Genomic DNA, 12,137 nt, shown 5'->3' with positions numbered 1-12,137 from the left:
ACTTGTGCCTGCACTTCAGGAGAGAAATGCTTTCTGGCAGGCTGCTGTTTTTTCTTCTCAATGTAACTGAACATGGGTTTTTACTATTGAGTGTTGTTCTTAGATCTACGAGGCAGCTGTTATCTTGAGTTAGGGAGCTGCTATCTGGTTGCCTTCCCATTGTTCTTTTGTTTGGCTCCTGGGGGGGGGGAAAGGGAGGGGGTGATATCACTCCAACTTGCAGTACAGCAGTAAAGAGTGATTGAAGTTTATCAGAGCACAAGTCACATGACATGGGGCAGCTGGGAAATTGACAAAATGTCTAGCCCCATGTCAGATTTCAAAATTGAATATAAAAAAATCTGTTTGCTCTTTTGAGAAATGGATTTCAGTGCAGAATTCTGCTGGAGCAGCACTATTAACTGATTCATTTTGAAAAAATTTTTTTTTCCCATGACAGTATCCCTTTAAGTACAAGACAGGATTCCCTTGTATTCCGTAGCACCAGTCTGTGGTAGCAGTAGCCAAGCAGGTAGAACATTGTACATAGACAGTGACATACTTACATGTGCATCGGAATACCTTGCAAGTTAGGGGACTCTTGTAGGTTGCAGGATAGGGGGCATCCACATTTTACACCTGCCCACCCCTCCTGAATACAGTGCTGCCAAATATAAAACACTGCTTTGGAGCATACGGGTCTACAAAAAAAGTTGACACGTCTGTTCTGCACATAACAACCATGGACCTTTGTGTCTATCATACCTTTGGCCAGTCTGTAGCACATTCTTATGGAGATTCAAACTGCGAGCTTAGTATTCCATTAGTAGTAATAATGTTCTTGCGATGCTGCTCTCAAATGGGCACAGTACAAATTCGGCAACTACTAAACATTAATTGGAGTTACAAAAAGAAAAAAATCCCATGATGATATCCTGATCATGAATTACAATATATTTTCCAGGACATAGTTCACGGCATTAATAAAGGTGGTATACTCCTCACACATCTAATTTCCAATAAATGACATTATAAAACATGCATGGCTGTTGTTTCACTCATTAGTATGTTAGTTTTTGATTATACTGAGTGATCCAAAACTGGATCCCAATCTAAAGGACAGTGGCATACTTGGCCCCACAGGAAAATATATTTGAAGCCCTATTCTTAACAGTGAGAAATATGATCTGTATCTCACACATATAATACAATTATAAATCAGACAGGTCACACCATCAGGTCCTCTATAATTCGGGGTCACTCTACAGCGACTAGGATTGCTGTCGCTATAGTTAGACTCCTATTAATGGCTAATCACAGCTCAAAAAACTGAAAAAAGGAGAAAGCATTGCCAGTAATTATTAGTTTTTTTAAAAAAAATATTATCCAGGGGACAATTTTTATGAGACTTTTAAAAATTAACAGCAGATAGCTCATTTACTCCATAGCCAAGAGAAAGAAAATATAGAAGACGTGTAAAAATGGGTAGAATGGGTAAATAGGTAGATTTTCAACACAGACTAAATTAAATAAAATTTCTCGTTAACCTCCTACAAATAATAGGCAACATTAGGGTTATGTTTTTGATCCCAGAAATGACAATAATGGAATAAAACTAGAAATCATTATGTGCCTTTAACTGTTTATTGAAAATGTAGTTGCTGTTAGCAGCAAGTCATGAGAAGTGGCCTTCTTGTAGTGATTCCTATTGTGGTCAAGTCACCAGGGGATATTCTCAATGTTGGGAAAGATAAAGTTGATTGAAACGGTGAGTGTGCCATAACTTCTCACCTCCAGGACAAGGACTAAAGTTATAGCTGTTGCCAGATAGGGAAACGCATCAGGGCCATTTAGAAACTAAAATAAATGACTGTTGCAAAAATCATTCTTAGTTAAGCACAATTACAACATATTATTTGCATGATTCAGCGGGTTATCCAAGTGTTGGATAAGGCGTGAGATAGCCTCTGTCTTTGTTTTATTAATAATTACCAGACTGGTCAGCAGAAGTCAAATGCAGAATATGAATTTTTTTAAAATGCAACTTAAAATCAAGAAGGTGCAATTTAACTTTTTAGGAGAATGTTACTGACATCAACAAGCTTGACATCAATGTATTAAAGGTATTTCACATGTAATTATTGCTTTGGGACCATATATATTAAAGAGGGAAGAGACAATCTATGACAAAAAATAATTCACTTTGGACTTTTAGGGGTTTTCAGAGAGACTCTCAACTGAAAAGAAAATGTCCCCGCCAGACATCCCCCTCCAGACCAGACTGACAATCTGTAGATTTTGGCTGCTGTAAGAAGCCATAGACAGTCACTATTCATTGGGCCCATGGGGACCAGGGCTGCCATCAGGGGTGTACTGCTTGACCGGGCCCGGCGGTTTTTGAAGCTTAAAGGGGGCCCAGCGGTGCAACACTTCCTGGATTTGCCAGGCCCACCTTAAGTTACAAAGAACCTAGCGATAGCCGCTCCCGATTAGACCTGAAGCCGCCGATTAGACCTGAAAGCAGCCGAAAAGACCCGAAGCCACGGAAAGGATCCCAAAACTGAGGAATCGAGCCAAAGAAGAGGAGAAGGAGCCGAACAAGAGGAGAATGAAGAAGACTTTTAAAGGTAAGTTCCACTGAACACCAATGGTCTTTTATTTTTTTGTTTAACGCCTGACCACCAATGTTTTTTTATGTAACTTTTCTGGTGGACCCTTGGACCCCGATGTTATTTTTTTAACTTATGGGGGGGCCCTGGCCATCAATATTTGTTTTGTTTTTTACTTATGGGGGGCCCTGGCCACCAATGACTTACTTTAACTTGTGGGGGGGGGTCTGGCCACCAATAACATTTTAACTTGTGGGGGGTCTGGTTGTGGGGAAGGCCCAGGCACCAACAGTTTATCATAATTTGTGGAAAGGGAGTCTGGCCACTTATAGGGGGGCTGGCCACCAATTAATTTATTTTAACTTGCAGGGACTCCCTGACTACCAATGGCTTTTTATAACTTGTTGTTTGTGGGAGGCGGTTACTTTTTTAGCTCGGATGAATATGTGGCTTTTTTACTGTGGTGTGTGGATTTGGGCTGGGCTTTTGGATGTGCTGGGGCGGGGACCGGGGCCCAGAAAATGTTGTTGTACGGGACCCCATGATTTCTGATGGTGGCTTTGACTGGGGACTGTGTACCAGAAATGAGAGGGCCTATTTTGCATCATAGTCTGGTCTCTTTACTGAGAAGTGTATCTTTGCCCTTGGATTAATAAGCCCCTGCGATTCTGTACAGAATCCAGTCATCCAGCAGCTCTGTCCTCTACCAAATTACTGTACTAATGGTTGTACTTTGGTTGTCACTAAAATAACTTCCATGTTCTGTTCACTAGATGATATAGAACCCTGTGACAAGAGGGTACAGTTTATCTGTTGGCAAGGTTCTGTGTGTAACTACAGAAGTAGTAAGTTCAAGTATATTTTATGTTTAATGTTTAGAAAGCTCTCGATACATTTAAAAATATTACTAATCCAACTAACCATCATCAACTATAGCACCCACTCATAAGGCAAATGATCTCTAAATTGCAAGCAGGTCCTGGATGAGATAAAGTAAATTGATCCCTTTTTCTGTAACCTGGCAAGTCAGCAATTTTGTTCATTTTCCATTGACAGAGTAAAAATAAATGTGCCACAGAATTTTATGTGATTGCCTTTTTATTAAAATAAATGTATAATATTATAAATATATTACAAATAACACCCTGCTTTGTTTTCTCTTGCTTTTATGAATATGTTGGATCTTTTCTTGAATTTAGCCTTGCATATTATGCCATTGTTATATTTCATGTGTGGTAAGGTCACTACCAGGATACCTGGGAAAGTCCATGACGGAGCTTATATATCTCCTAGGTTCCTAGCTAGCTAGTCCAGCCCGGGTGTTTTGTGTCTAGCGGAGGAACCTCAGGTGGATAATAAAAGGAAAGCTCAAGCCAGAATGGAGGGCTCCAGTCTGGGGAAAAGACACAGGAAAGCTGCCTGTAAGCCTTCTCCTGGTTAGTTAGGACAACTGACCTGTGCTAGTTAGAAGCCCATTAAGTGGCAAGGATTTTATTTTGAACTGTTTATCTTGTTTATTTGTTGCAAGTGAAAATAAACTGCTTGAAAGATCTCATGAGTTGTGAATGTGCCGTGGACTGCTTTACCCCAGAAAACTGGTCCCAACTACCTAACCCCTACCACAGGTCAGAAGCATTAATATTTTTTTCCCTTAATGAATCTGGCATGGAGTCTAGAAACCCAGATGGAATGGGGTTTTTCTCTTCCACAGATGTTATATTATAAAGCTGCATTCTTGATAGGGGGATTATTTGGTAATCTTCATTATATTACAATGATGATGTAAAGACTGGGGGCCATAAACATTTAGTAGAGGACCACTTCTAGCTCGGAGTTCTCCAGTTGGACAACCTTGTTGTAGAACATAATGACCCTTAAGATGGCCATAGACGTTGAGATTTTTAAAAGATCCGAGCCTCATCATGAGACCACGATTTTCTCGGACCGATCGTACGAATTGAACATCAACTAAAAAGACCTATTTGCCAGGAAAACAAAGGGGCCCTGCAAACATAGATAGATTGCACTTGGGCCGACAAAGATTTTTTTGACCTGGCCGATCAATTTTCTGACAGATGTCGGCCGAAAAATCGTAAGATGTACGATCGCTCGAATCCCACTAACCGCACCATCATTTCGAATGATTTGTCGGACTTCTCAAAAATTGGTCGTTCGTCAAGAAGAATCTTCGCGTCTATGGGGAGCTTAACTTACATAATGGGCAGTGGTTCTAGTAATTGGTCAAGACAACAGTTCTCACAAAATGTATTTATAAGAATAAAGATTTCACAAAAACTACAGAAAAGGCAGGGGCACCTTCTCTGACTGCAAAATACATTATAACCTACATAAGACAATATTCTGTGCATTTCCTACTATGAAAATAAGAGGTGGAAAATACATTGTGAGGTTATGGATGGTGCACATTTCTATTTGATATAATCCTTTTAACAAGCTATACTAGTGATCTTGCATCTATTGTACCACCTGCCCTACAATCTGTTATCCCTAGCCTTTTTATTACTCTCATCTTGAGCTGTGTAATGCCTTAAAGAAAAATAAAGAGTCTTCCATCCAAAAGTAAAGGTTCACAAAATGGAACTAATGAGCGGTTGCTTGCTGCAATGGTCTTCAGAGTCTAAAGGTGTTGCCACGTGCAGTCCTATAATGTTCAGTCAATAAACTAAATGAAAGAGGCAAAGCTTTACTCTGCAGATTTCATGCAGGAAATAAAGTGGATGGAACTGCAACATTCTGTACAGATCAGCCGATAAACTGTGTAGTAATACAAGTCCAGAGTTCACCAGCTCTTAGAGCTCATCTCGTTCTTCTTCGTTACAGGTGCAGGATGTTCTCTGACTATTCATAAAGGGTTTACATCCCAGTGTCCAAACGGTGTTAAAAACTGTGTCTGCCACAGACTCACATGCTGCAAAAAAAAAAAAAATATATGTTATTTAATTTTCATATGAATCTTATCTGGACAAGATTTACAGAAACTAAGGGGCAGATTTACTAAGCTCGAGTGAAGAATTTGAATGAAAAAAAAGTATTTTTTTGGGTACTTCGACCATCGAATTGGTCAAATTCGATTGAATTCGATCGAATCGAATGATTTGAAGTAAAAATCGTTCGACCATTCGATAGTCAAAGTACTGTCTCTTTAAAAAATACTTTGACTTCATACTTTGCCACTTTAAACCTACCGAGGTTCAATGTCAGCCTATGGGAACCTTCCCCAGCACTTTTCTAAGTTTTTTGTGGTCGAATAAAAATCCTTCGATCGTTGGTTGCTTAAAATCGTTGGATTCAAAGGAATTTATCATTCGATCTAACAATTTTTATTCGGTCGTTCGATGAAAGCTTTTGCGGTAGGATTTTACTTCAAGGGTTGAATTCGAGGGTTAAAAAACCCTCGAAATTCGACCCTTGATAAATCTGCCCCTAAATTATAAATATGCTTCCTTTTGGCAGCTGATTATTCACTATATAAAGTTTTAGTTTTCATTCTATGGTAATTTCTGTGGTAAAGGAAATTGTACACCTTGCTACAGCTGTGAGATGGACAAGCAGACCTTCTATATGCCTGCCTTCTTTCTAATGTCTAATACCAGAAAAGCTTCTATTGCTTCATAGTAATTTAAATTTGGATGCTGATTGTTAAGCACACGGAGAACTATTTGTATGAGTAAGAAGTAACATTCAACAAAAAATGCTAGAAATATACACCTTGAGGGTTCAATTGCTAAGTGAAGAAATACACCATTTTTTTTTCTAATTATCTCCGGTCACTGCTCTTCATTTTGTATGCATTCCCCTCATGAATACTTCACTGCCTGCATCTTGTCCAATGTTTTCATGAGGGGTGGAAAGAGCAAGGCATCCCCTTACTGCTCTAGCACTTGCATCTGAATTGACTCTCAAAAGAAGGCCTGCTGTAGACATATTTGAAGGCCTGGATCATTATATGGAAGTTATATGAGTTTAGAGATCAGGGTACACCAGGTATTTCTGTGACAACTGCAGGTCACTTTCCATTTGGGGGAAGAGAACCCTAAGCTGTAAATCCATGTTTATTTCCACAGGTCCAACTAGGGTTATCACCTTTTTTCTAGGGATGCACCGAATCTGAACCCACGAATCCGAACCCACGAATCCTTCATGAAAGATTGGGCCGAATACCGTACCAAATCCGAATTTGCATATGCAAATTAGGGGTGGGAAGTGGAAAACATTTTTTACTTCATTGTTTTGTGACAAAAATTCACGCAATTTCCCTTCCCGTCCCTTATTTGCCAATGCAAATTAGGATTTGGATTCGGTTTGGCCGGGCAGAACGATTCGGCCGAATCTGAATCCTGCTGAAAAAGGCCAAATCCTGGATTCAATGCATCCCTACTTTTTTCTTCACTAATACTGGCCTTTGGGTCATGATGTCACTCAGGGGCAGGGCTATGACATTTGGAGATGGGGAAAAGGGCAGGAAAATTTGGGTAAGACTGAAAAATGGCAAGTAAATGGGCAGACCGAGTGGAGAAATAGGAGGGATGGGGTAGGCTTACATTTATAAGGGGTCAACAGCAGTGGGGAAGATAAAGCTGGGGTTATAGGGTTTTCTAAGTTTACTTGTAAGTACATTGCCATTACCAGTGTTGGCCCTAGCTGTTAACTTGTCAGCTAGGCCTGTCAAATATTGGCCAGGTAGCAACCATAGGTCCAACTCTAGTGCCTAGTAGGGTTGCCACCTTTTCCATAAAAAAATACCGCCTTCCTATATATTTATAATTTTTCCCTATTAATAACATTGGGATCAACCATCGTTTTTACCGGCCAGGCCGGTAAAATACTGACCAAGTGGCAACCCTAGTGCCTAGTGTAGAATCTAGATTGACCGCATTGTTATTCAATCATTTTGAGAAGTTTAAAAACTAACCAACAAACTAAAATTGCCTGTTTTGTATTTCGTGTGTAAACATTTAAACCAGTGGATAGTGTTACGGTGCCGCCCCCCCCACAACAAAAATCTACAGGGGGCCTGATGCACACCAACCCGAAAACTGCCCACCCATCTGCTTCACCTGCTCCCTGGATACATGTAAGAGAGAGGCTGGGAAGGGGGAATCTCTATCGCCTTACACCATTATTAGGGTTGCCACCTGGACGGTATTATCAGTGGCAGAACTACCGGGGGAGCAGGGGGTGCGAGCAGGCCAGGGCCCCCCCGGCAGCCCGTGCGCCACAGAAAATGCAGCCGTATGGAGGGGGGCGGGGCCCGGCTGCGTGTCACGCACCAGGGCCCTCCCCCCCTCTAGTTACGATACTGGGTATCCAATTTTATTAAAAGGAAAAAACGGCAAGAATATGGGAAGACCAGTATTTTTTTCGAGAAAAGGTGGCAACCCAACCGCTATAGAGGAAGCAGGGCCCCCCAAGACTGCATGGTCTGTTTCCTCTATAGTTATGCCAGTGATTTAAACACAAGCAATACCTTCTCCCTAACAACAGTGAAGCCCTTTTCTGTTTGTATGAACCTTTATAGCAAATTAAGAACATTTCTTAGGTAAACAAAATTATTGAATTTAACAGTAACATCTAATATGCACCAATGCTGCCATGAAATTTACCTTCCACCTTGGAGACAAATCCCAGACTTTTTTTGAGATCAGAGCAGATAGCGTGCAGGCACCAGCGAAACTTAGCATCACAGCGGTACTTGTTCGCCCCACAAGTATCATAGCAGAGATCCAGTTGGTTACAGCATTTTGTCATTGCCGGGATACCTAAATCCATCTGCAGGGAAAAAAAGCAAGTGAAATGCTCAGAGTGAAACATTAACAGAAGAACAATACGAGCAGACACAACCCCCGACACAAATCCAAGTATTTAAACAGAACAGATGTTTGCTTCTCTAATGGTTCCCCTTATATGCAAATATATTCCTGGTGAATTGTGCTTAACATATGGAATACACATAGGAGCACAATTTAATGGTGTATTCTTATACAGATTATGAGAAAACCTAAATTGCTGTCCTTGCTTTGTAGTATCTATTTAAGGTCAGCCATGGCCCATTATACTACCAGATGTCCCCCTGGGCCACTAGACTACAACGCCAGCTTCTTATACAGGGATTATAATATAATAGGAAAGCTAAGGAAATGTTGTGGCCAGAAGGCTTAAGTAAATGGTAATTTAGGCAATCTAAAATCTTCCAGGTAAATCAGTAACACATTCATAGATGTAGGGAAGGAGGGACAAAGGGGGGGGGGAAGGGCAAAAAGCTCAGAATTCATTGAATTAAATGCACCTTAAATTGCAGGTGCACTTCTGTGCCAGGCCATTGTTTTCCATTTTCCAAGCAACAATTTCTCTAGTGTACTGGATAGGAATACCTGGCACAGCAATGTACTTAAAATTAATATCATGTTAATTTACCCCTTTTTCCTTTAAAGGAGAACTAAAGCTTAACTTAAGAAGTAGGGCAGAAGGGTTGTACATTATATTTTGAGCTTCTGTACCAGCCCAAGCCAACCAAAGCCCTTTAGCAGTACAGATACTACTATAGAGATGCCGAGCCTTTAAGCTGGTTCAATAAGATCAGTATATAAAATATGTAATTTCTAGCCATATTCATTATTTAGGTTTAGTTCTCATTTAATAACCAGGATTACCAGGGATACATAAAGCCCATGTATACAGCATATCATTTCTCATATAGTACCATTTTTATTATTTAAATCCCTCTATAATTAAAATGTGATCAGTGCCATTAGACAGGGTTAATAATTATTCATATGTTGATGAAATACATAAGGTGTTAATGGTACATACACTCTCTGGTACCTTGAGACCAAGAAAATAAGAACTGCAGCCATTGGGTTCAGGAGGCTTATAGTCTGGCCTGGGCAGTGGGGCTTTACCTGGAGAAAACATATAACAAAGATCAAATTTTAGTGAATGGCAAAATTGTAGTGGTTGAACAGTTGTTCAGTTTAAAATAACAAACATTTCAATTGTTAATTGAGTCATGCTTTATGGCTGAGATTATAGTTGTCTCTTTTAAAAGGTATTCTGACCACATTGGTCTGAGATCTTTACAGCTGATCATTTCGCATTAGTGTAGGGGAACTTTACCATTAAAAAATTGAGCATTTGCAAGAAAAATATTTTTACTCTTTTACTATGAGAAAACATAAATAGAAGATTTCCAATTAAGGATTAACCAAAATCCATGCAAAGGTATTTTATGTTAGCCCTGCAATTACGGCTTCACTCACTGCTCCAAGCCTTGTACAGAACAATAAGAAACTTTAGGTAAGCAGTATCAGAATTACAGTATTTAATAAATAAATCCCAATGCCTGATTAAAATTAATGTGACCCATGGAGAGGGTGTGGAATATTGATCTCAATTACTGCCCAACAACATCTCTGTATTTTCCTTTTATGAGTAAATAAACACTACTGCTTGACATAATGTTTAAAGAATAGTATGGGATGTGTATAGTATCTATAAAAACTTGCTTGAGATTTTACCAGAAGCAAATCACAATGCTTAAATATTCCCAAGGCCAGTGTTAGAGAAGAGGGAGCCTAGTAATACAGGTCGGCTGTTTCTCCCATCTGAAGGGAGGAGAAAAGCGACATAAATCAAGGAGGCCCAATCTAAAGCCCTGACGTTATTGTTTTAAAACTGCAACTCCCAACATTCCACCTGAAGTGGCAGTTTTAAAATAGCTGGAAGGCTGCACGATAATCAGCATTGATGTTTATATTGAATACGTCTAACAATAGTTAAAAATATAACTTAGATCTCTGCCAAACCTTAAAACCTGCCCACTTTGAAAAACAGAAAAACAGAAGCAGCACAAAGGACAACATTATATGAATAGTGCAGGGAGAAACTCCTCAGACTTCCCTTGATGCAGAATTTTTTCTGGGGAAACTCTGACTTACCATATCGACATTTGTACTGGCACACGCCATTCCTTCCTCCCAGTAGTTCCAGAAAGGAGTCAAAATAGCCATTAACTGCCTCAAATCCATCTCTAATCGTTCCAATGCCCCAGTCTGATGAGTCGTCTTCTGGTACCTGATTGGCTGTGTTATTTTGGGTTGTATCTTCAGTGCAAATACCCAGGCTTAAAGCCAAGCACAGCACAAAAATCCTGACAAATCCCTTCATTTTGCAGACAAGTCACCCCAGGACAGTACAGAAAAGAAAGGCAAAGCCCAGTTGCCAAATGTTTTTCTATCTACTCTGATCCTGTTCTTTGAATAGTTCCAAGAGTGGACTTTACTCATTGCAACTCAGATGAGGTCACTGAAAGTATAATAACAGGGAACATGCAGTCCAAAGGTTGGCCTTAGTGGCAGTCTGGACAAAGTTGCATTTACAAAATACTGAATGAGTAAGACACTGGGGATGCCTGTAATGCAGCAGATACATCAGCAGTAATAGTCTAGGGGTATAGGGTGGAAAGAAATACAGAAAGGTGTGTGTGTAAGTGTAAATTTGCTACAAGTCGCCCCATGCAATCAATCAAAGAGTGCAATTATTGTAATGTTTACTGCAAGTCTAGAAACTAATATCAGAAGGTTTTGGTACTAGATGACTGTTAGAAATCAGATATCTGACTGGTTGCTATAGATTACTAGATTTAGAGTAAACATTGTACCAGTTATTATATTGTTCCAATCATGATATTTCTGTAAGTTGCCCCAGGTCTAGTAACACGGCAGGACAGGAATCATTTATTTGGAGCCAGTAGGGATGTACAAAATACAGGAGCTGCAGAAATGTCAGACAAATACTAATTATTCAGCTGAACCAAAAATGAACCATTAAATTAATGCGACTTATCAGTCCCAGTGTGACTATTTTTAATTTGAAGAACCAATATACTGTATATGTGACATCTAGGGGCAGATTTATCAAGGGTCGAAGTGAAAATTAGAATTTTTAAAATCAAATTATGAGCATCGAATAGTCCAAAGTTTGATTCGAATTTGAAAAAAATTAGACTATACGAATATCGATATTTATCATGTAGTGTCTTTTTAAAATTTCGATGCTGCCTCATACCAACAAAATCAACCCAAGTAACTCTGCTTTCCACATACAAAAATAATTAAAGCTGTAGCAGTTTGATCACAATAACAACAGAAATTATAATAATTTATTTTATTAACTTGACTTTTCTGGCCCCACCTGCAAAAAATGATTAGATCCCCTCTGTGTTGTGTTACCCTGTCCAGACGCGAGCACTGCAGGTGGAACTGGTGCAGGCAGGAAGATGGTGTTAAAATCATTTGCAACAAACAGGGGTCTTCATTTTTTTACATGTAGGAGGTACAGGTATGGGATCCGTTATCCAGAAACCTCTGAATTATGGAAAGGCCGTCTCCCAAATTTTTAAATTATTTAATGTTGACATGATTTTCTAGTAGACCTAAGGTATGAAGATCCAAATTACAGAAAGATCTGTTATCTGGAAAACCCCAGTTCCCAAGTATTCTGGATAACAGGTCCCATACCTGTATCGTACTA

At 39.6% G+C, this 12,137-nt stretch overlaps 1 protein-coding gene across 2 annotated transcripts; it reads right to left on the bottom strand.

The window, feature by feature from the left end:
- Positions 1–4,841: 4,841 nt before the first annotated feature.
- On the bottom strand, positions 4,842–10,858 carry pla2g12b.S (phospholipase A2 group XIIB S homeolog). 2 transcript variants are annotated; one of them, XM_018227559.2, is made up of 4 exons: positions 10,544–10,858; positions 9,420–9,508; positions 8,213–8,378; positions 4,842–5,517 (listed from the first exon to the last, which is right to left on the bottom strand). In XM_018227559.2, exons 1-4 carry the CDS (start codon positions 10,770–10,772, stop codon positions 5,399–5,401), a joined length of 603 nt encoding a protein of 200 aa, XP_018083048.1. In that variant the 5' UTR covers positions 10,773–10,858; the 3' UTR covers positions 4,842–5,398. The 2 variants fall into 2 exon arrangements, with proteins under 2 accessions (XP_018083048.1, XP_018083049.1); XM_018227560.2 differs by having other exon boundaries at positions 9,432–9,508.
- Between the last annotated feature and the right edge of the window lie 1,279 nt (positions 10,859–12,137).

Source organism: Xenopus laevis, chromosome 7S (assembly GCF_017654675.1).
Source record: "Xenopus laevis strain J_2021 chromosome 7S, Xenopus_laevis_v10.1, whole genome shotgun sequence".
Lineage (NCBI taxonomy): Eukaryota > Metazoa > Chordata > Amphibia > Anura > Pipidae > Xenopus > Xenopus laevis.
The sequence above is the reverse complement of the archived record's forward strand: the minus strand, read 5'-3'. Positions and strand labels throughout refer to the sequence as shown.

Excerpts from the sequence above, each read along its gene's own strand:
- pla2g12b.S (XM_018227559.2), bottom strand. The coding sequence starts at position 10,772 with ATGAAGGGATTTGTCAGGATTTTTGTGCTGTGCTTGGCTTTAAGCCTG. Across the intron at positions 9,509-10,543 it reads CCAGTACAAATGTCGATATG|GTAAAGCCCCACTGCCCAGG; the intron begins GTAAGTCAGAGT and ends TGTTTTCTCCAG. Across the intron at positions 5,518-8,212 it reads ATTTGTCTCCAAGGTGGAAG|CATGTGAGTCTGTGGCAGAC; the intron begins GTAAATTTCATG and ends TTTTTTTTGCAG.